The 25,245-nt window shown below is 37.4% G+C and overlaps 1 protein-coding gene across 2 annotated transcripts in view; it reads left to right on the top strand.

The window, feature by feature from the left end:
* The first annotated feature begins 586 nt into the window (after window positions 1–586).
* The window catches only part of LOC135587695 (UPF0400 protein C337.03-like), a 51,504-nt gene continuing 26,845 nt past the window's right edge, over window positions 587–25,245 (top strand). Inside the window, exons 1-7 of one of the 2 annotated variants that reach the window (XM_065079376.1) lie at window positions 587–929; window positions 2,754–2,867; window positions 4,001–4,248; window positions 7,924–8,043; window positions 8,181–8,322; window positions 21,900–22,039; window positions 22,142–22,177. In XM_065079376.1, the coding sequence (XP_064935448.1) occupies window positions 2,792–2,867; window positions 4,001–4,248; window positions 7,924–8,043; window positions 8,181–8,322; window positions 21,900–22,039; window positions 22,142–22,177 (762 nt within the window). In that variant the 5' untranslated portion in view covers window positions 587–929; window positions 2,754–2,791. Of the gene's footprint in view, window positions 930–2,753; window positions 2,868–4,000; window positions 4,249–7,923; window positions 8,044–8,174; window positions 8,323–21,899; window positions 22,040–22,141; window positions 22,178–25,245 lie in introns of both variants that reach the window. The other variant, XM_065079375.1, reaches the window with a different exon arrangement.

Below are 25,245 nucleotides of genomic sequence, written 5' to 3'. Positions count from 1 at the left end.
GTTCAATCAATTCAATTGAGTGGTCATTTTTAAATCTTCAATATAATGAATTTGAAAGGGGAAAGAGATAGAGAGGATTTAACTTTTTAAGAGAAAAACGTAAAAGGTGATTGAAGATTAATTTTTGTCATTTTAAAAATTTGAGACTCTCCGTTGAAATATTTGGAAATGAGAATGTTTATTGAGAATTTCATAAAATAAAAGGCTTTTCTAAAGAATTTATGTATATTTTTATACTGTATTATAGTATTGGACTGGTTCATCCAGCGGATCGATCTATAGAAAAAGGAAGGGGAAAAGAGAGAAAAAGGGTAGGTGGTCTTTTTTTTCCTTCCCAAAATTCGTCCAAAACAAATTCGTTTTTTATATCTAGAAAGCATGGCTACTAGGCCTATGCATCCGAATCCGGATTCGGCCCAGATACGGATCCGACTACCGAACACGGGCCCCGTCGGAGTATTATTCGGCTGCTGTCGGACATTACCCATTTTCACCCCCGCGTTGATGACGATGATTTGGAACACGTAAGGCTATTTTAGGAAGATAAAAGAAGGGAACCATGGTAGGAAGAAAGGAAAGGGGGAGGAGCACGGACAAGTCGATGGTCTTATCTCACAAGTCTTTTGGAGCCCGACTTGAATCCATTCCCTTCGCATTCCCTTGCCTTCGCGACGTCAAAACCCACAGGCGTCTTCGAGCAGAGTGGCAAGTAGTTGTTTTGTCACTGACAAAGACGAAGCAGCGAATTATTTCCCTCTCCGTAACAAAGAAGGGGAACTAATTAAGACGCGAGGAGCCCTAATTCTTCCTCCCCCGACCCACCTTTGGATATCGTGAAGAAGCGCAGGAGGAGAATGCGTCGATCCACTGGGCTTTTTCTTTCCTCGACAGGCTACTCTAGCCTCGCCAGGCCGCAATAGATTCTGCAGGTCGGATTGCCTGTGGTTTTGTGGATCGAGGGTTCTGTTCTCCTTCGTTTTCTGTTGAACTAGTTTCTTTTTTAGTTTTATGTTTGTATGCGAATTCTTAGTAATCCTCTTGTAAAAGAGGTTTCTTTTTATCTTTAGTTTTAATATCAATGGTGGTGAGTGATATCTTTCGTGGAAAGTACCAGTTTTGACATTTTATTTTGGAGTCTTTCGGCATGATATACTTTCAAGTTTATTTGGTGTTTGATTATTTAGCTCAATAATCAGGACTTGATTTTCTTTAGATATACTGATAAGTAACTTTGACTTATTTAGCTTAATAATTAGGACTTGATTTGCTTTAGATATACTGAAAAAGGGTAACTTTGACCTATTCACTTGGGGCAGTAAAGTTGACCTCAGTATAAAACAGTTGTCAGATTCATTAGAGGTTGAATGTTTACCATCTGAGCTTGTTACCTATCTTTTTGTGGGTTGTCTTAGTGGTATTATTCTACTTGTTGTGTAAGTAAAGATAAATCTGCAAACCTTTCATCTCTACTGTTGAATCTGATTATTTCATGATACGCTGGACGCATCAAATATTTGATATACATGAAGAAGGATGCATGTAAAATATATGGAAATGACTTAAATATTGTGGAAGGGAAGCTTTTATGTAGCATAGTATCTAGGACCTTCCTTCACTACTGCATAGAAGCTTTTGGCTGCTAATTATTAACCTACTCAGCAGCTTTTTATGAAGCATAAACACTTCCAAATAATGCCTGTTGTTTCTGTGTCATATGCATGTTGGGCATTGATACATGTGGAACACTTCTGGACAAGTGCTGGATAGTTCAGAATATATTAGGATTCTTTTACCATCTATACTTAAAATTATTAATGAGTAGAGGACATTTAAGTCATTTAAAATTGACTTCAGGATGTGTTAAACATATGGCAATATGTACACGATTTGGATTTATAATTTACTCAATGTTTTATGTTTGGGTTCGAAGTGATTTTGTGAACATTTGCTGCTTATATAATTGTTGTAATGCTTCTCTTCAGTTTAACATTTGATGATCATAATTTGCTATATACAGTTTAAATTCGCAATAATGTATCAAAGCATGCCTTCATTTCGATGTGCATGTCATCTTGTGTCCTACTTCTGTAAGATTTGCCATTTGTGTGTATTCTTGTCGTGTTGTGTTTGAGTCCTATGTCCATGTTCATGCTTGATGGGCAGCATTATGAACTTGCAGAACAAGTTATCTTCAAGTAGTTAGTAGTCAAGTCGGGGCTCTCTTGTATCAATGCTTTGAGGCAAGGCTGTAAATACTACATTAGATTTATAATAGCAAGGTATATGGAACATCTTCATAGTTCACTTATAGGTGGACAAATTGGCATCAATTATTGTAAGAATAGGCAACATTGTAAGACTTCCAAAAAATCCAATGGATATCCATTATTGTAAGAAGAATATAAATAGAGAAAGGCATCATGGAATTATTAGCTTCTCTTTGGCTTAGTTGGTCTATGATTAAAGTGTCTTTGCTAATTGCAAAGGCCCCTATAGAAGATGATTCTGATAATGATCTGTGCTCCAATTGGTTTCTTGAAGGAGACCTTCTGAAAACATGATTTAAGTGGCATGGTGTGTTTTGGTTTTGGAGGTTTTATAAGAGCATTGTTGTTAAATGCTGTTGATATGCTGGTTTAAACTGGCTTGATTTGGTTTAAATTCTTTCTTATTGAATTTATTTAAGAAGTATATACATGTTTACTAAGAGTTCATGTTGATATGCTTTTTATTTGATCTACCCATATTTGCAGGTTGTCATATTTAACTTTCAAAATATAGGGCAGGAACAATGAACAGTTCGTTTAATGGGCAGATTTTGGTCGACAAGCTTGTCAAGCTCAACAACACACAACAGAGTATAGAGAGTATCCTTCCATTTTCATTGATGTAAACTCATTTGGCAAGTCAACTATAGCAGTGTAGTACTTGTAATATTTGGTGTTGTTTGTAGCTTACAGTTAATGAACTAACCTTCATGTTCATGATGTTTAGAAGTTTTCCCAGGCTGTATAATGTAGTCATGTGTTGCCTTGCCATAGTGCTAGGTTGACCATTAGAAGAGCACCTTTGCAAAGCCACAAATTGTGTTATTTGTTGTTGCTTTTAGAGATAGAAATAAATGTGTATCTGGTGGCACATTCTTAGTTAATGATGAAAAGAGAGATTTAATAAAGTAGATAAGCCATCATATAAATTCTCACTATTCAGGTGCTTTTATATTTGTAGTCATGACAAAAGAGAATAACTGAAATGATCTTTAATGATAAATCAATGTGTCTAGTAAAATTTGTCTAAAGTTGTCTCTCCCAAGTTTTAAAATTTTGGTGCAGACTGATATTTACTGGTTCGATCAAGCACTAATGTTGAAACATATAACTCAAGAATGGTACAAAATCATTCATTATTTATTATTTTTTATCATATCCAAATCCAATGATACTGGATTGTGCGGATCAGTATACTGGCCAATATATTAATATTGTACCAATCTAATAGGTTATTGAAACCAGAATCAGACTGATTCGATTATTGCTCTGTACTTTATAATTTCTTCAGACAACACCATTGAGAGAAATAAGTTAACACTTCATGTGACTTCCTTTTGGATGCATTTTTAAACACCTTTGTGCTTATTTATTATTTTGTCATATAATTGAAATTAATGAATTTGCATTCTTCATATTTTTAGTTTACTTAATGTTGAATTTGTTGATCCAAATACAAATAGATCAAGTTAGATAGTGCTAGTGAAGATTTAAAATTTGTTCCATATTGGTAGTAGATTTCACTCTTAGCCAGAAGCTTCACATAATTGTGAGCGTGCATCTCTTTTTGGGAAAAAAAGCTATGATTATGCCCGTAATAGAAAGAATATTCTCTAGTCCAGTTGTGAGGATAGAGTCTTCATTTCTTTCTCTCATTTCATATTTGTGTAGGCATAATTTGCAGTATGCATGATTATCCTCACTCATAATTTAAGTATACTTAACTTGAATAGCGTTATCACATTGGTGTATCTTCCATAGAAACAAAGCAAAGCAGGTTGTCGAAACATGGCAGTGTCAATTTTATTGCGCTCCAAGAGATCAGCGAATATGCTTTCTATATCTAGCAAATGATATTTTGCAAAACAGCAGGCGAAAAGGCCTGGAATTTATTAATGAATTCTGGAAAGTTCTCCCTGGTGCCCTTAATGATGTATTTAATAATGGGGGTGAGTTTGGAAGAAACACTGTAATAAGATTGGTAAGTAGAATCAATTTATTTCTCTCTTTCTTTGGCATGCTTGTAGTAAGACCTTTAATTAAATTTATCTGACTTATAATTCACAGTTGGTTTCAAATTTAAGTTTGCTTACGTGTCATTCATGGTTGTGTATCTAGTGAATATTTCTGAATATTAAACAGCTCTTGTTTACTTAAGCCATATGATGGGTGCTGACATGGAACTTACATAGTGTAGAAATATGCCTAATTTTTCACATATTTCTGACAAATTGTTGCTGTAGAATTTTTGTGCATTATCCATGTATATCTGATTTTGTTGGATTTTAATTTAGTTTTAGTATCATATCTGTAGATTTTTGTGCACGTTATCCATGTACATCTGGTTTTGTTGGATTTTAATTTAGTTTTAGTAAGGGTAACATAAGATGAATTTGGAACATTGCTACAACTACAACCTAAAGGAAGATCCTTAATTAGTGTGAGGAATATATTTTAACTTATAAGATATCTTTGATGGAAATTGTTACTGCTTATATATGGCTAACTTCCAAATTCTGTCACAATGATTGTCACACTTGGCCCAACCTGTACTCTAGAAAAAAGCAAATGTAACTCCCATAAATATTATGTATTATCTTGTACAGTTCTTCTCTGTTGCTAAAATGCTTCAATATTATGAAGTTATCATGGTTGCAAACTTACCAGACCATGTGTACTGTTAGATGAGATATTCAACATCGAGGAACAAAGTTCACTTAATATTTAAATTGCTAATGATCTATGGAAGTTGCATGACTTTTCAGTTTCGGTGGACATAAAGTTATAATGTTGAATTAATTTAATTTAATTTTACGCTTGTCATTGATTACTTGTATCTGCAATTTATGTATAGGTTCCATGGAATGTGTTCTGTTAGCAATGACACAACCTAGTTGAAATGACAAATTTTGAAGGTACAAAATTGAATTAACAATTAGAAAAAAAAATAATATGCTACAAAATATCTAGCACTAACAATGCTCAGAAACCCTTTTACATAGAAAAATGCTCCAACATATATGAATCATCAAAGGAAACAGAAAAACAAGTTTAATATCAAAATCCATCTTCTGCAATTATTAGTGGCAAATCAAGGAGAAATAATTGCAGATAACAAATCAAGGAGAATTGTTGCAGAAATAATTGCAGATAACAAATCAAGCAGATAACAAAATCCACCTCGTATGTGGGTGGCTAGACACCTCCAAGCTGCGATAACAAATCAAGGAGAATTGTTCTTAAATTCTAGAGATTAAATAATTTCTTCAATAAGTTAGAAGTATTGGTTTGGTGGCAGATATCAATATGAGATACTTTATAATTCCCACAAAAGAAGCCCAAAAAGACACCTAGAGGATCTAAAGTATCAATCTTTTATGCCTGTCATGTATAGTAGTAATTACTATGATTATCCCCATGTTATGCTCACTAGGATATTTTTGGGTTTCTCCGGTGGATGTCAAAAGCCTCCATAAGTCAAAAGTCAAATTTGCAGATTGTCCCTTTATTTGATGGAGACGTTTATGTATAATGTTGTAGGAATATGCAATTAGTTTTAGTTGGATTCATGGTTCATATTCTAGATCAACCTAAGCCCTCTATTTCTTGATTTAGTGTATCGACACTTCTACTTAAATAGACTAGAAAAAACTGTCAGGAGTAACGTCCACTCTCAGACTTGATGGCTGGGGCTTATTGTGTATTCTTGCTGCATCCTGTCTGTGAGAGACCACATAAATCTTTAAAGTTTTCAGGTTTGATTCAGTCCATCTAAATGTCATTTTGTTTACAGTGTAAGACTTCTAGGAAAAGGAAATCTTTCATTGGTTTAGTCTGGTATTGATCAACTGCAGGATTTCATAGACTTTTATAAGAAAAGAAACTCTCTGGTGGGATTATTCAGTCTATTATCTGAATCCAAATGGGATCCCTTTCTTTTAAATGAAAGGAAAGGCTGCCTGTTCCTATTCATACCTGAATGTATCGAACCACCATCTTTGTCTTATATTAACTTTCTATTGTTTTGCCACTAAAATATTCCCAAATTGACCATTAAATTTGATTCTGAACTGAAAAAGGGACCTACCTAATAAATGATTAACTAACAGACAGATTCTTATTATATTGTTTTGAACTTTTGATCCTTTCTTAACTGCAATAAAAGTGACAGCAAGCTACCAGAAAAATGCCTAATAATGATACAAAATAATTTATACACAATCTCGATTTAGTTATTTTAAACAATATGACAAGTTGACAACAACAAATGATAATGTCCCAACTATTTGGGATCAGCTAAATTGATATTATTCTTATGATTTGAGCATCGTACAAGGCAATATCTCTAGTTAAATCAAGAGCAGTCACATCCTTTTTTATTGATACTACTAAAGTTCTCTTGGGCAACTTTTTTTCCTCTTATCACACCACTAATACTACTGGATTCATCTCATCCAACCACAATATTGATAGTCTCTTCTTTGGATGATGCACCTTTATTTTATTCTTTGTTGGGGTTATACCTAATTATTCATGAAAATATCTTTTTATGTCTTCATAGGTAATTCCGCACATCTACCTCGACATGTTCATCTTAGCTGCGTAAACTGTTTTTTGTACCTGTTTCTTAACTGCTTAACAGTCGGGCCGACCTTTTTTAAGCAGTCTTTCCTCAACATGATCCCTCTAACTGCAGATCAGGGTTCATCCAATTGTTTTGGCTAGAAATAATTATGTTCTCATGGTTATTTGTCTTTGTATCTTGTTGGATCCTTGGTTATGTACAAATTATCAATTGATTAGATATCACTATCCCTAGAGCATCAAGCTTTTGAATCCAACAACTAGGTCAAGTGCCATGAGCCATAAACTATCAGTTCATTACATATACATGCTGAGATTTGTGATCCAAGTTCTAACTAGGTCAAGTGCCATGAGCCATAAACTATCAGTTCATTACATATACATGTTGAGATTTGTGATCCAAGTCTTCACTTTATATGATATCAAAAATACCTATCAGATTATAACACAAGCAGTAGACAGGAGAAAGAATTTATTAGTAGAAGAAAAGTAGGATTAGATTAACATTTGTATTTATATAGAGATGTTTCCTTTTGAATGATGGGAATAGAAGGTTCTCGATGCTAAAGGTGCATTGTTCATATAAACTTTTGATTTCAGACATGCTTGGCGATCAAGTCTATGTTGTACATCTTTCTTGCAATTCAGTATTTGGCAACACTATGTTATGGATGTCATTTCATTCAACTGAATGCCTAGTTTTTATTTATGTACAATTGTTTGATCGATTGTAGTGTTTCTTTGGTTCTCACTTGGATTGCTAAGGCTGTTATCATGATATGTTGCTCTTTCGTGACTTGGGTGATTAGTATTTGAGTCATGGAAATGGCCTCTTTGCTTGCAAGGGCAAGGTTACACTTCTCCTTAGACCATATCTTAGCGGTAGTCTTATGTGCCGGGCTTGGATTGCAAAATATATAAGAATGAAAATTATTCTATGATGTGTCATTTGTTTAATAGGCCTTCTACATAAAACTGTTTGTTTTGTTACCAATTTTTCATTCATTTGCAAAATTTTATTTCAACCTAAAATTTTAATCAGCCACCTTTTGATTCTTCTAAATATCATCAGATTGACATATGGGAAGAACGCAAAGTCTTTGGCTCTCATGGGCAAGTTCTTAAGGATGATGTCTTCGGAAGAAATATTGATAATAAAAATAGAAATGAGAAGGGCATTACATACAAGTTGGTAAGGATTTCAAACATTTAGTCTAATGTGTATCTTGCCATGCTGAAATGTTTGTGCAATGCCATATTTTATATACTAGAGCTGTTAATTAAGATTACATGCATCACCATCTGCATGTTTGCCATTGATAGAAACAGCCTGCTGGGGAACAGCTGGAGAAGCTCATTTCAGGCTATAATCATGTTTATGGTCTTCCCTTTGATGAAGATACTTTATTTGGAAATTATCAAGCTGCCATTAACTATATCGAGAAAGTGCATAAGGAACATGGAAATGACTGTAAGTTGAATGACTCTTAGACTTTCATACAAAGTGGAAATACATCAAATACTTAGTCGACATGATAGTTTACTTCCTTTCTACAGTTTCTTAGAATTCTGCAAATTTATTGCATCATGAGGCTAGCAAATTTTTTAGTCCTACTCTAGGGCCAATAAAATAATTGATAATACAAATATGTTTTATACTATTCTTGTTCTGAATTACAAGGTTTCGACCATATCACTCTGCTGTCTATGGGCATAAAATAACCTCTGTAGATTGATTTCATCTGACAAATGGATTACTAACAGGACTTCGGCCTAGTGGTTAAGTTGTCTCTTTATCTTGAATATGTTCTAGATTGAATATTTGTGGAGGTGATAACCAAAAAACCGTATGTACAAAAATGAAAACTAAAAAAAGAAGTTGACATATGAATGTAACTTTATTTTGTAGGAAGGTATCTTTCTGAGCACTGCTAGTTTGGAAACTTCTAAAGATGTAAGATCTTACCTATAAGGACACTTTAAAATCCCAGTTTCTCTTTTGAAAGAACTCTATTTTATTAGCTTCCATAAATAGATATGAAATGACAAAATTACATGCATGAAAAATTGGACATCATTAACAAATAGTTGACTTTATTCAGAGCCTAGACCTTAGTTATCAGAAGTGTACTATCTTTAAGCTTTGCTTATGGTTGCCTTTTGGAGCTAAGTTTTCTACCCTTGCTTTTTCTCAGTGCATGTTTGGCTTCTGAATTGCTTGCTTGAGAACTACTTTTATTCTTGTTTACTCTGTTGGTGAGACATTTTTGTTTGCTTTACACATAGCTTCATTTTATTATATAATGCTTTAATAGTTGGATCCTTTTTGTTTCTTTTATTTTTTGTATTCTGGACATTTCTCACCCTTCAAGAGAGAATCTCCCTAGGACTTTTTTTCATACTTATATCTTAACATTCTAAATTCTCATCTTGACATTCTTCCTTCTTCTTCCTCCTCGTCCTCCACCACCTCCCCTTCTTCCTTCCTCTTCTTCTTCTTCCTCCACTGCCTCCCCTTCTTCCATCCTCTTCTTCCTTCTTCCTCATCTTCCTCCACCACCTCACCTTGTTCCTCCACTTCTTCCGTTTCCTCCTCATCTTCCTTCGTCGCCTCCTCTTCTTTTTTCCTCTTCCTTCTCTTCCCTCCACTGTGCCTATTCTTCTCTTTCGGTACGTACTGGTTCGATCACAGCAACAAAATGGGTCCGGTGCCAAAATTGCAGTCCTTGACAGTAGCAATAATATCTATGAAATTTCAGTTGAAATAATAATCAGTGATTTAAAAAGCGTTAGGCGCCAAAATGCGCCAAGGTCCAAAAACGCCCGAGGCGGTGCTAGGCGCTTGCCCGAGCGAAGCGAGGCGCTAAAATATAAAAAATATAAAATATAATTAATAAATATAATTATTTAAAATTTTAAATAAAAATATGCTATTAAATTAAAAAAATCTAAGATACAAAATCAAAATAATATATTATTAATCTAATAAATACAAATACTATTATTAGTATACTGTTAACAGTATACAGAAGGAGAAGAAGGAAGAGGAGTGTAAGGGGGTGTTGACAGAAAAAAGGAAGCGGTAGCGATAGTGGCAGCGGGAGTGGCGACAGCGACAACAGTAGCGAGCAGCGGGAGCGGCGACAGCGACAACAGCAGCGAGCAGCGGGAGCGGGAGCGAGAGCAGGAGCGGCGAGTAGCGGGAGCGACAGCGACAACGAGCAGGGTTAGGGTTGGGCAGCGACAGCTGATATCGGTGCTTTAGTTGGTTCGATTGAACCAACTAAAGCACCGGAGACCGAACCAGACCTAAAACGTTGGTTCGGTCGCCTGGTTTAACCCAGGCGCTCGCCCGAAGCGCCCAGGCGGCGCCTCTTTGAAGCGCGTCGCCTGGAAGTGAAGCGAGGCGCTTGGGCCTCGCCTCGCCTCGCCCGAGCGTCTTTTTAAATCACTGATAATAATAATAATTACAATTATTAATTATCACTTTAAATTAATCTTTTCCAATAATAATAATAATAATCTGTTCCAATAAACTTCAAAGTTGAGACAACAAAAGCTGATTAGTGCCAGCAAAAACTAACGCATTGGAAGATGATGAGATTAATTCTCTCCACAACTATGTATGAGTATGTAAGCCCTTAGGCATATCATTAGATACTATCCCTTATTTGCAATAAATTCAGTTCTCTCTCGTCTTTTTCCATCTCTCTCTTTTTCTCTATCATCCCATCCTCGCTCTTGTCATTTCTCTTGATTCTCTCTTGGAAGTGCTACTTTCCCCCAAAGAATAGCACTCTCCAATAAGAAACTCATCCTATAAATTTCCTATTCTCTGCACTCTTCATTTGCTCCCTATGGTGCTCCATGTTGATTATTTTTTATAACCACCTCCATGGATACATGGTATGCAGTGTGCACCATAGTCATCTAACCCCTTTGCCTTACTACAAAGGTTGGATGTAAGTTGTGACTACTAGATTGATACTTTTGTACATTTTAGTATCGATCAACATTTTTTGTGAATTTTTATCCTACACTTCTTGCAACTATGTTACCCTTATTGAGAATATGAAAGGGCTACTGCAGTGATTATTGATTGAAGAACCCATCAGGGTAGAGATCTCAGTTATCTAAGCATCACTGGAGAGTACCCTATTATTTCAGCAGTTTCTTGATATTACAGGTTTCAAGTAGCTCCCAACCAGCACAAGTCCAAGGAGGAACAAACTAAGCATATGAAGCTGATGACTACAATTTGCACCCAAAACATTACACTGAGAAATCCTATAACTCATCCAATAATTCCAGGTCCTCCATTACAAAATTAGCCCAAAACAATGATTGCGAGGTCTAAGGACAACCATTCATAACACATATTGACTCACTGTTATATAAGTGCTTGGTTATGATAAGCAGCCTATTGTGAAATTGATTTGTTACTCCATTGACACTTAAGACGAGGATGAAGATCTCAAGGACATGGTGATTCAAACGATTACACAATTCGACAATCAAATCAGAGGCATCAACAACCAATTTGAAGTAGTAACACAAACTTGCCAAGTAAGATTATAACCATGTAATCACACTATGGTCCTTACTGGATAGATTAGATGATCACATAAGTTCTCATTATTGAATTGTCAAGGTATTTGGGATGAAGAAGAACAAAAATCCAGCATCTGATTTATTTCACTCAGTCCCAAGTTACTGCAAGGTGAAGAAAATTTCTGCCTGCAACAGTCCTGTAGTCCAGCACACCACGATCATCTGGCCCTAATCAGCCATTTGAAAATAACTTCTGCAGGTCCGCAAGGCAGTATCCTATATGCTCAGAAAATACATACCAAATTGTGCCTGATTCAGACTCTAATTCATCACTCTGATTGACATCAAAAGTGGAGAAAAGTTAATGGCTTTGGTTATTATGTTACCTTTCTAAAGAGCCTGATATGGCCATTATTTCCGGCAAATTGGAACTCGACACATGGAATCTAGCTGGAATCCAACATGCCACTTCAGCTACCAAAGATGATGAAGATTGAGTATGCATCTAAAGAGAGTATTTATGGCAGTTATAAGTACAAGGATATATAAAGTGACATCTCATGTATGTTTTCATAGAAAACTAGGTAAACTAACACTTATGGGCTTTAGACTTCCATGGACGCATGCTAACTTGACTGTTAGATTGGTTTGGTTGGATAAACCCTCGACGCAATATGACACATACTAACTTGATATTCGGAAGGGTTTTATCTGACAAGCCCTCGGCTCAATCTTTTTCTGGAAGTGAGATTCAAAATGTGGGCATTTTTTGCACTTAAACTAAGTAAAATAAAGGATTTTGCTGCCTTCGAGAGAATCTCTCTCGGCGCAATCTTTTGTTGGAAGTGAGATATAGAATATGGGCATCTTCCGTCGTTAAACTAAGTAGAGTAAAGGATTTTGCTGCCTTCAAGAGAATTTCTCCCTCATCTAAGTTCCGAATACTTAACAACCTCTCTCTTCCAAAATAATAACACTCAGAAAAACAAGTTTCGGTACTTGGTTTTTTCCTTATAATTTTGATTTCAATGGCAGTTGAAGGCATAGTCCTAAAATATATAAGGCTAAAATTATCATGGATTTTAACGGATGGATCTGAATATGATTTCAAAAGAATTTATATGTTTGGGTCAGTCCTCCAAAGGTACTGTCAATCTGATTCTTTTTAGTATATAATTTAAATGTCATAATGCATGCCAGATCCCCGTTGCAACAGATGCAACATAAGGACATGTTCTCCTAAGTCAACTTAGAGGCACAACTGAGCTATTAATATTGGCCTATCATGTTAAAAGGATATTTACAAAAGCATTGCTACCACAAGGTTCAACATCACTAGCTTGGGGACTTTGTTGCAATTCACATCCTACACAAACCTCGTTAGCTTAATCTAGAACATCATTAGACCATTCCTACTATAAAATTAGCTTGTATTGGGTGATTCAAAGATCTAGATTGGATCACATTAGTCCAGTGATTTCAATAGGCACTCGGGCGAGGCGAGGCAAGGCCCGAGCACTTCAAAGAGGCACCGCCTGGGCGCTCGCCCGAAGCGCCCGGCGCCTGGGCTTAGGCGAGCGCCCGGGTTAAACCAGGCGACCCCGGTGCTTTAGTTGGTTTAATCGAACCACTAAAGCATCAATATCAGCCTCACAACATCCCTCTCGCGACTTTCCCAACCTTAACCCTGCTCACGATTTTGCTGTCGACATTTCCTCTCCGCTGTCGTTGCCTCTCTCCATTGTCGCTGCTCTCCGCTGCCACTGCCACTATCGTTGCTCGCCGCTGCTGTCGCTGCTCGTCGCTACTATCGCTGCTTGTCGCTCCCGTTGTTGTTGCTCGCTGCTATCGCTATCGCTACTCTCAGTCAGCAGCATCGGTGTTACTCAAGGTATGCAATACCATACCGTACCGGTGCTTCGAGGTTGGCTCAGTACGGTACGGTATTGGCGTACCGAGCGGTACACTAGGGTTTACTGAGCGATTTCCTCTTACTGTAGCACGGTCTGTCCGGTAGCGGATGGTTCGCATGCCGGTATGTCGTCGGACTGGTACGTATCGCCCGTACCGGGCGGTTGTTAGAACCCTTAAAGATTCTAAACTTGGGGTTGATCTCTTTAGGGGATCGGCCTCCTTGGAACTTTATAGGGGTTCCTCTCTCCAAGTTGCTGCTCAAAGGCTGCAGAAAAGATTCATCTATTGCTCAAGAAAAGAGAAGGAATACATGGCTATTTATAGGGCTTCTAAACCCTAACTCCTAATAGGACTCCTACTTAAGACTCTTACTTCTAACCAACTCCTAATATGACTCATACTCAAGACTCCTATTCCCTTACAACTCCTAATTCTTCTCTAAGAAAAAACCTCCTAACAGAATGTCCCTTTCAATTAGGACTCTCCTAGTTAGGTCCTAACAGAGTGTCCCTCTCAATTAGGACTCTCCTAGCTAGAGTCCTAACAGAATGTCTCTCTCAATTAGGACTCTCCTAGCTAGAGTCCTAATAGACCCACCCTCTTCAAATCAGCCTTGTCCTCAAGGCTGAGATTCCATGAACTCAGGGAACCGGGTCTTCAGCTCCTCATATGGTTCCCATGTGGCGTCTTCAAGTGGTAGATTATTCCAATGCACTAGTACTTCAGTAGAGGGATGTCAGCGACGCATCACGATCCTGCGATCGAGGATGGCCTGTGGTTGGGCTTGAATAACTCCATCCTCAGTTGTGTTGGGCAGTTGGATCTGGGGTGACTCGTGTTCTCCCAACTTGGGCTTTAGGCATGATACGTGGAAGACAGGGTGAATTTTGGCATCTTCAGGTAATTTAAGTCTGTATGCCACGGCTCCAATACGCTCTGTGATCTGATAGGGCCCATAAAAACGTGGGGATAGCTTCATGGAGGCTCGAGTGTTGATAGAGAGTTGCTTGTATGGTTGTAGGCGAAGATAAACCCAATCTCCCACTGAAAATTCTCTTTCACTTCGTCGTGTGTCGGCTTGCTGCTTCATTCTGGCTTGAGCGGTAGAGAGATTATCTTTTAACAGTTGTAAGAGTTTGTCCCTATCAATCAATTCTTGGTCAACCTGATCTACCTTGGCCGAGCCAATTACATACTTTGGAATCACAGGTGCTGGTCGACCATACAATGCTTCATAAGGGGCACATTTTGTAGATGAATGATATATAGTATTATACCACCATTCGGCCCAAGGAAGCCATTTTGCCCACTCTTTTGGTCGGTCGCTAGCGAAACACCGGAGGTACGTCTCTAAGCACCTATTTACCACCTCTGTTTGGCCGTCAGTTTGTGGATGATATGCTGTGCTCATCTTGAGTTTGGTGCCTTGTAACTGAAATAATTCGGTCCAAAATTTACTAGTGAAGATCCTGTCACGATCACTTACGATGGACCTTGGCATCCCATGCAGTTTAACAATATTTTCTATGAAAATCTGAGCAATACTAGCAGCAGTGTAGGGATTTCTCACAGCACAAAAATGAGCATATTTCGTAAGTCGATCAACCACCACGAGAATCGTGCTTTTACCTTTGGAAGATGGCAGCCTTCAATGAAGTCCATGGAGATGTCAGTCCACACTGAGTCTGGTATGGGTAGTGGTTGTAGCTTCCCTGGATTTGCCACAGTTTCACCCTTGTGCTGTTGACATACATCACATTGTGCCACATATTCAGCAATAATTTTTTTCATCCCTCTCCAATAAAAATTTTGCTTCACTCTTTTGTAGGTTCTTAGGAATCCAGAGTGCCCTGCTGAAGGTATAGAGTGCATTTCATGCAAGATGATTGCGATGCAAGGGGAGTCAGGTATAAGCACAATGCGACCTTTGTAGCGTAAATCCCTCGAATCCCAGGTGTAGTGGGCTATTGCACTTGGATCCTCCTCCAATTTTTTTATGATCTTGCTGATCTCTGGATCATTCTTCCATTCTTCCCTAATGTCCTCGAGAAGACCGGTGGTAGGAAGGGAGATGGCTGAAACCTTAGCTTGTTCAGGTAGCCGTGAGAGTGCATCTGCAACAACGTTTTCTTTCCCCTTTTTGTAAATAATTTCATAATCAAATCCAAGAAGTTTGGTTACCCATTTTTGTTGCTCAAGGGATGATATCTTTTGCTCCAAAAAGTACTTTAGGCTTTTATGGTCAGTTTTAATTTGAAATCGCCGGCCGATCAGGTAGGGTCTCCACCTCGTTACTGCGTGTACAATGGCAAGCATCTCCTTATCATATACTGACATATTTTGATGGGAGGGAGATAATGCCTTGTTAGTGTATGCGAGTGGTCGACCATTTTGCATGAGAACGGCTTCAATTCCGACTCCAGATGCGTCGGCCTCAATGATGAAGGGTCTATTGAAATCTGGTAGCGCAAGCACCGACGTCGTTGTCATGGCTGCTTTAAGTTTGTCGAAGGCAGCAGAGGCTTTGTCCGACCATTGGAAAGCATCTTTTTTCAGTAAAGAAGTGAGTGGTGCACTGATCTTCCCATAGTCCTTAACAAATTTTCGGTAGTAGCCCGTTAGTCCAAGGAACCCTCGCAGTAATTTCACGTTTGTAGGTTTCGGCCAGCCTTGCATTGCCTCAATTTTTTTTGGGTCTACCGCCACTCCTTCTTCTGATATTATATGCCCAAGGTACTCTACTTTTTGCTGGAGAAAGCTGCACTTTGGTTGCTTAACAAAAAGAGTATTCTCCCGAAGAGTCGTCAAAACAATCCGTAAATGCTGAAAGTGAGTCTCAAGAGAAGGGCTGTAAACGAGAATATCATCGAAAAATACCAGCACAAATTTACGAAGAAAGCTCCGAAATATATCATTCATGAGACTTTGAAAGGTTGAAGGAGTATTAGTGAGTCCAAAAGGCATTACCAAGAATTCATAATGGCCATCATGTGTGCGAAATGCAGTTTTTGGAATGTCATCGTTACATACCCGAATTTGGTGGTAACCGGATCGGAGGTCCAATTTCGTGAAGACTCGAGCTCCTTTCAATTCATCAAGAAGTTCATCCACCACTGGTATTGGGTATTTGTCCTTGACGGTGATGCCATTTAAAGCTCGGTAGTCGATGCACATCCGCCAAGTTCCGTCCTTCTTGCGTACAAGTAGCACCGGTGAGGAATAGGGGCTGCAACTTGGTCGAATCACCCCTGTTTCAAGCATCTCCTTTACGATCTTTTCAATTTCATCTTTCTGGAGGTGAGGATATCGGTATGGTCGAGTGTTCGCTGGTGGCTTGCCCGAAAGGATTGGAATTCGATGGTCATGTTGCAGAGAAGGAGGAAGACCGCGCGGTTCGGCAAATATGTCGGCAAATTCAGTAAGCAATTGGGCAAGATTTTGATCTTCAAATTCTATTTTCTTCCCCTCTGGTTGCTGCTGGAGGTGCATAAAAAAGGCACCATTTACCTTGTGTAAAACTTTCTCCATTCGTTGGGTCGAAACAGTGGTAACGTTGCTTCCGCGCTTCCCGCGTAGGATGATCTGTTTGCCCTTACAGTAGAATTTCATAATTAATTTAGAAAAGTTCCAAGAGACATCACCTAGTGTAGTCAGCCATTCTATACCAAGCACTGCCTCATAGTCATTGATTGGTAGGAGGAAAAAATCGGTGATAATTTCTTGGTCTTGTAGTAATAGTTTCACCTGCGGGCATCTTTGGTCGCACTTTAGGATTCTACCGTCGGCAACCTTTACATCGAACTTGCTGCAACCTTCAATATGCAGTGCCATCCGAGCAGCAACCTTACTATTCAGGAAGTTATTAGTGCTACCCGTGTTGATGAGAACAGTGATCGGCTGTTGTTTGAGAAGGCCTCCAACTTTCATCGTTTGCGGATTTGAATAGCCGGCTAGTGTGTGTACCGTAATGTCGGTCGGCTGTGGCTCTTCTTCCATGTCTTCTTCTTCATGTTCAAGGCTCTCTTCTAGATGTTCAATGACCTCTTCTTCTACTGGTTCAATCATAAGAAGTCTACCTTTTTTACAGCGATGCTCGCGGCTCCACGGCTCGTCGCAATGCCAACATAACCCCTTCGCAGATCGCTCCCGAAGTTTTTCTCTTGTTAACCTTTTCGGTGCAGGGACTCGGTTGATGGTAGGGGGGGCTGAGGGCTTTAGTATTGTAGGTCGTGGAGTGATCCTTGTCCTCCGGGCTTCATGGTTCAATCTCTCCTCTTGAAGTCGTGCGAAAGAGATGGCTGCCATAAGCGTGTATGGTTGTCGCGCCTTAACTTCTCCCCGGATCTTCGGCTTTAAGCCCTCAATAAAAGTCCCCAATAACTATTTTTCAGACCAATCACGAGTTTGATTAGATAATCTTTCAAACCTGGTTTGGTACTCCTGAATGGTGGAGGTTTGTTGGATCTTTGCTAGTTGTCCGTCAATGTTCTCGTAATAAGTTGGTCCGAAGCGGATCAGTAGTCCTTCTTTGAATTGTCGCCATGAAAGGGCTCCATAAGTGTGTTCAAACCAGTCAAACCATTGTATGGCATCCCCTTCAAGATGTATAGCTGCAATTTCCACCATGGATGCATCCGCAGTTTTATGGTACCGAAAATATCGCTCAGCGCGCGAGATCCAACCAATTGGGTCTCCTTCTTCCCATCTAGGGAAGTCCACTCTCATGCGCGAATAGTTGGGGTCGGTCATAGAGCCTCCCCTCTCTTGGAAGTCATCTCTTTGGGCATGATGTGATTGGTTAGAGCTCTCTCCTTGATGTGATTTCTTCGGGCTTGGTGGTCGGCCCAAACTGAATTCGGTAAGGAGAGTCCAAATCTTATTCTCCATTCGTGCCTCAAAGGCTTCAAATTTAGCATTGATTGCCTCCTCAGATGCCATAGTATATGACTCCAAATCTGTGATGTTAAGATCTCTCTTTTGTTGACGAGTTAAAGGCATGTATAGGTTTGATAGAAATCAGTGAAAGTTTGCTGCAGAATTGTGTTGTCTTGTACGAGCAAAATTATCGTCGAAGAAACAGCAGTTTCTTGACGAAATCTCCACAAAAAATTTGAAAGATTTGAGGAGAGAGTTGACAGCATTATCTCAGTTTATATGATAGCAAGGATGTCCATCAAGAAAATTTCGACAGTAACAGCAAGAAAATTGGTGTAAGTTGCGATAGCAGAATTCTCGTCGAAAAATTTCAGCAACTTACGATGAAAATTTGCAGCAATATAGGAACGAAATTTTTTTTTTTTTTTTGGATTTTCGGATAGGGATAAATAAATTGCAGCAGCAGTAAGGTAGGAAACCAGAACCTGTTGCAATTCACGGGGAGATCAAAGATTGATCTGCGGTGGTGGAGATGATGGTGGAATTTGGCGACGATCTTTTAAGCAATTGTGAGAATTTCTTTGGATGGTTGTGGAGGGTTGATGGATGGCTGTGGAAGGGCAGCGAGACGCCAAGAACGCTGCTCTGATACCAGGTGTTAGAACCCTTGCAGATTCTAAACTTGGGGTTGATCTCTTTAGGGGATCGGCCTCCTTGGAACTCTATAGGGGTTCCTCCCTCCAAGTTGCTGCTCAAAGGCTGCAGAAAAGATTCATCTATTGCTTAAGAAAAGAGAAGGAATATATATGGCTATTTATAGGGCTTCTAAACCCTAACTCCTAATATGGCTCCTACTTAAGACTCTTACTTCTAACCAACTCCTAATATGACTCATACTCAAGACTCCTATTCCCTTACAACTCCTAATTCTTCTCTAAGAAAAAACCTCCTAACAGAATGTCCCTTTCAATTAGGACTCTCCTAGTTAGGTCCTAACAGAGTGTCCCTCTCAATTAGGACTCTCCTAGCTAGAGTCCTAACAGAATGTCTCTCTCAATTAGGACTCTCCTAGCTAGAGTCCTAACAGCGGTACCATTCGAAATTGCATACCATGGTGTTACTCTTACGCTGCACTCTTGTTATCGCTACTGTTGGCACTATCGTTACCATTGCCGCTGGCACTATCGTTGCTTGTTGCTATTGTCACTGCTCTTGCTGCCGCTGCTCGCCGCTGTTGTCTTACTCTTACTCACTCTTCTCACATCGACTCGATAGTATACTGTTAACAGTATATTAATAGTATACTGTTAACCGTATACTAGTAACAATATTTTTTATTTATTAGATTAATAATATATTATTTTGATTTTAATATTGCTATTTTTTATTTTATTTAAAATTATTGTTATTGTTTTGAATTTTGAGACTTTTTGTTAATGTGATATTGTGATTTTATAAGATTTTCTTAATTTAATATCATATTTTTTATTTAAATAATTATATTTATTAATTATATTATATATTTTTATATTTTAGCGGCTCGTTTCGCTCGGGCGAGCGCCTAGCGCCTCGGGCGTTTTTGGACCTTAGTGCCTATTGGCGCCTAACAATTTTTAAATCACTGCATTAGTCAAAAAGTAATATGAGATGCTGCATTAGCCCTAGCTTGCTCAACCACTGTAACAAGTCATCTAGGGCTAGAGTTTAGTATGGTTGAATTGGCTTTATTTGGATTTTTTTAGTCATTCTGAAGGGCTTGATACTATTCCATTAGTTGCTAACTAGCATGAAATCTTTTCATCTAGGTCTGGGCCAACTTCTACCAGAAGGATTCGACAAAGTCTGAAGATTGTTTCTTATTTTGAATTGAGCTAGAGTCATAACTTATGTATAATTGTAGGACCTTTAATTGGAATCAGATTCAGCCCAACTAGGATTTGACCATCCATGGCAGTCCTAAGCAACTCTAAGAAGGAGAAAATAGTCTAGGTCAACCGTATTCTAAATTTGAAACTTTTTCTATGTTTTTAGTTATTTTAAGAAAGATTTCATCTTTTCTAATTAGCTGGTTTAGTCTGTCAAAATACTCCTTTCGTGAGTTTTATTGGTGTTCCATAGTCCCTGAGTAGAGGTTTAGCTAATTATACCTATTACAGCCAATATTTTGAAAATTCTAGAAGTTTCTCTTACAAGTTTTTCTCTTATAAGATTAGTTTTTTCTCTACGACTTTGAAAACTCTCTCTCTCCAACACCCCACCCCCCCCTCTCCTTTCTCGTGCCCTCCCAACCCTCCATTCCCTCTCCCATTCTTTCTGCTTTTGTTCTTTCTTGCAGGTGCTACTTTCTCTTGCAGAAAAGTGGTTACTGGATAGGAGCCCATACTTTTAGCACCTCTCTTCTATGTTGCAGGGTACTTGAGTCAAAGGTATTTGTGAAGAAAATTAAATTTGTGGTCTGGCTTCTCACTATCAAAGAATTCTTTCTCTGTAAGCCTTTGATTTGGATTGTGTTGTTTCTTTCTTTGGTTCCTTTGATCAACTATTCATGTTCAGTCTCCTAAGTTGGATTTCTCATAGGGTCTTGACAGTTGACATCTAAAATTTTCTCATGGATTTAATCTTTCGGAAACTAACTTTATCAGAAACTAACTTTTTTGTTTCGGTTTGGAGATTCTAATACATAAAGCTAAAGAGTCAAGCCTTTCCCTTGTCTCAATTTATTGATTAGGCATATTGTTTTTCTAGTGTTGATGTGAAGTTGACAATCAGTCTTAAAGTTCTTTATGTTTTCCTTAAAACTCTCTTTTTGGAGTTGTGTTCCACAGCTGACTGTGTTTTCATATGAAATATTTGGATAGTTTAAACTAAGGTTCGCTGTACTGTACCGTACCGGCATTTCGACCCGGGCTTGGTACGGTATGGTACCGGTGTACCGGGCGGTACATCAGGGCGTACCAAACGGTACGCCATGGTGTACCGAATAATTTTTTTATTTTTATACTGTAGCAGTATTACAGTATAGTACTGTAGCATTATAGCGGTACCGGGCGGTTCGTGTCAGGGTCTGCCGTACCGAACTGTACCGCCCGGTACGGGCAGTACGTACCGGTCCGAGTGCACTGTAGAACTGTAGCAGTGCACTGTAGCACTGTACAGTACTCGGTACGTCTGGGTGTACCGCTCGGCACACCTGGGTGTACCGCTCGGTATACCGTACCGTACCGGTACCGAGCCCAGGTCAAAATACCGGTACGGTACGGTATTGCGAACCTTAGTCCGTGTACTGATAACCTGTTGGACCGGTACATACTGCCCGGTACGGGCGGTACGCTTCGGTACGGCAGATGTTGGTTTAAACTTTAAAGTTTGATCTCTATCTTCTCCAATATAATTTGTTTACTCTGAATTCATCTTAATTTGTTTTATATTATTTTTTCCATTGTAGATTACATTCAATGTACTAGGTTTCCCCTAGTTTTATCACCAAAGATAAAACAATTCATTTCAAATTGCAATTTTGTTTCATGACTATAAAAAGATCGATTTATATGTATGCTTGAGTAAATATGTCTTCATGTTTCGTGGTAATATGACTCCTTTAAAGGTGGATGTTTGTTGAGCAATATATTTCAACGCATACTAATCCACTTGATATCTCTTTTTGTGATGTGTTTCATCTTTCTTTTTGTTTTATCATATGTATGATAGGGAATTCCAATGGATCTGAAGTAGTTGCGGAGTTGCAGACACAGCATGGCAGACTAGGAGAATGCATTGAACACCTAAAATCAGTTGAATCATCTAGAGCAACTCTGGTTACCTATCTAAGAGAGGCACTACATGAGCAGGTGGGCAGCTGGTTCATTGTTCTCAAGGCTTTGTGCAGGTTCTCTCTTTTTTTTTTGTGTTTATAATTTTAATATGTTTTGATAACTGTTTTGTGTTTTCAGGAATCAAAGTTTGAACAAGTCCATCAACAACTTCAGGTACACTTCTTTCACATAAGATCTCCTGTTTATTTCAGTTGACATATTACCTCTGACGAGCTCTTTGTTGAATTTTCAACTTCATGAACCTGTGACTGTCACACCCTAGTAAACCTAGATTCAGTGTGCTAGCTGAAAATTAGTAAAACAAAAATTTACTCTTATTTTATAGTAAAAATTGCTGCTTTTTCTTGCTGATAAGATGATTTTTTTTTGAATTGATATGCTTTTATAATGCAAGTAATATCGAGTCTTGATATGTTGGTCTCAGGATGGTGGAAGACCAAATAATTTATGGTAAAGTTACTGTATGGGAGTCATGTAAGGTGTAGTGCTGGATTAAAAGGAACTGTTCTGCATAGTAAGAGGCTTTAATTTCAAATATTTTAAGGAAGTCCTTGTACTTAAATACTTAAATCCTTGTACTTAAATATTTTATGTTGCTACACTTTATATTTAAAACCAAGATGGTTGCATTGAGCTACGTGAGCACGTGGACAAGTTTGTGTTCGTAAGTTATGAATGGGCAATTTCTTGGTGAACTTTTTTCTTTTTGGAAGGAAAATGCAGCTATAATTTTTTAAGAGCCAAGTATAAAAGAGTTGATTGGAGCCTCATCTGCAAAGAAAAAGAGAGTAAGGAGTGAGATCTACCAAAAAGGGCTTGTGAGTTGAGAAAACTCGATGCTTTGAGCTTCTCATTTGAAGGAAAAAATATCCCTGAATAACAACAACAACAAAGTTGTAAGTCTCACCTATTTGGGGTTGGCTACATAGATTTTTGACTGTCATTAAGATCTGTAAAAAATTGTATGCTTAGTTAAGTTTAAAGTATTTAAATATTTATTTATTGTTTCTATTTAAGTCTTTTTAGATATTCTTTTGTCTCTCCGTTTACTACTAACATTAATCATTTCACTTCTTCTAACTACTGTATTTGTAGGTTTCTTAAGCATATGCCCATACCGTCTTAAGCGATTATCTCTCATCTTATCCTCTATCAAAATGATACCTAATTGTTCACGAATAAAAATATTTCTTTTCCTTTCTGTCCTAGTAGTTCCATATATTTATCTCAACATTCTCATCACAGCAACACTTTTTGTATATGTTATTTTTTAACTACCGAACACTAAGAATCATAAAAGTATTGTTGATCTCACAATTGTCTTTTAAAATTTTTCTTTTAATTTCAAAGGTATTAATTGATCACATAAGACTCCTAATACCCCTTACCATTTTAATCATTCTGATTTTACAGTAAGAATAATATCTTCATCAATCTCTCAATCTTATTGAATAAATGATCCAAGATATAAAACTTCTTGTCCATCCAACTTAACTATATTCTCCTACCTATTCCTAATATTACTAAAATTGTATATCATATATTCAGTTTTAGTCCTATTTAATCTAAAATCTTTAGCTTCTAAGGATTGCCTCAGTAACTCAAGTTTTTAATTTATTTCACTTAGGCTTCCATCAAGTAAGATAATATCATCAGCAAATAATATACACTAACGACTAAAGAAGTCTATCTTATAAATGACTAATAAGTTCATTCATTATCAATGAAAATGTAGAGATTTAATACAAATCCTTGATATAATCTATTCTAGAATTCACTAGACATACTCCATATAGTTTTAACACTAGTACTTATATTAGTGGATATACTTTTATTTTTTAACCTATCATAATATATCTATATCTCTAGGAATTTTATCATAGACTTTCTCTAAGTTAATTAAAAGTTAAAAACCATATGCAAGTCTTTCTTTCTCTTTATACTTTTCCATTGATTGACTTAATAAATGAAAAACTTCAATGATTGATCTTCTAGGCATAAAACTAAATTGATTTTTAGATATATTTATTTCAAGCCTTATCCTAGTTTCGTAACTCTTTCCTAAAGTTTTATAGTATGGCTCATGATTTTAATTCATATATAGTTAGAACAGTTTTGAATATCACCTTTATTCTTATAAATTAGTACTATAAAACTCTTTCTTCATTTATTAGGCATCATTTTGAATCTCATAATTTCCTTAAATAAGCTATTTAACTAAGCTATTCCTTTGTCCCCTAAACTTTTCCAAATCTTGATAGGGATACCATCAGATCTTATACTCTTAATTATATTTATATTTTTTAAAGCTTCTTTTACTTCACTAGCTCTAATTTTACGAACAAATATATGATTATTAAATCTACTATTATTTATCGTTAAAGTTAAGCCTTGTGTGGAATGCTCATTAAATAATTTATAAAAATATTTTATCCATCTTTCTATAATTTCATTATCATCAACAACTATTCCTTGATCTTCGTCTTTAATGCGTCTAATATTACCTAAATTCTTGCACTTTCTTTTCCTACCTTTAACAATTTAATAAATATCGTTTTCACTATCTTTAGTACCTAATTTATTAAAAAAATTATTACAAGCTTTATATATGCTTTTTTAGCCTCTTTTTTAGACACTTTATATCTTTTAAATATTTTCTCATTTTTATAATTTTATCAATGTTTAAAACATAATCTTTTAGTAAAAATTGCTTTTTGAACTTCCTTGCACCACCACCAACTCTCTCTTAAAGCTATACCTCTACCTCTGGTTTAATTAAGGATCTCCTCCTTTGTCAAGCTCCTAATCTTATTAGCTATCATAGTCCAAATAATATTAATATTATCCCCTTCCAAGTTGTAAGTCGTCCTCCTTTCCATTCTATTCTTAAAAACCCTTGCCTTATCATCTTTAAAATTCCACCATTTAGTCTTAGTAAGTTTTTCTACTATTTTCTTGTTCCACTTTCTATAACAAATATCTAATACCATCAACGTATTGTCATGGATGATTGTCTCGCACCTGCAACACCTTTGTCAACGAATCGTTCGTCGCTTTTATTTGCTTGTACATATGTTTGGGCAGCATGTTTTGCCTCGTTTGTGTGTTTTGCTTGAAAACTGTAAGCAGAAATAGTTTGCGAGACTACAGAGCGATCGCTCGCCAGAATGGGCAAAATTACCCTAAAATGGCTTAGTTTTCACATGCCATGGCCTATTTTT

Source organism: Musa acuminata, chromosome BXJ1-8 (genome assembly GCF_036884655.1).
Source record: "Musa acuminata AAA Group cultivar baxijiao chromosome BXJ1-8, Cavendish_Baxijiao_AAA, whole genome shotgun sequence".
NCBI classification, from domain to species: domain Eukaryota; kingdom Viridiplantae; phylum Streptophyta; class Magnoliopsida; order Zingiberales; family Musaceae; genus Musa; species Musa acuminata.
This window is presented reverse-complemented; position numbering and strand designations above follow the sequence as displayed.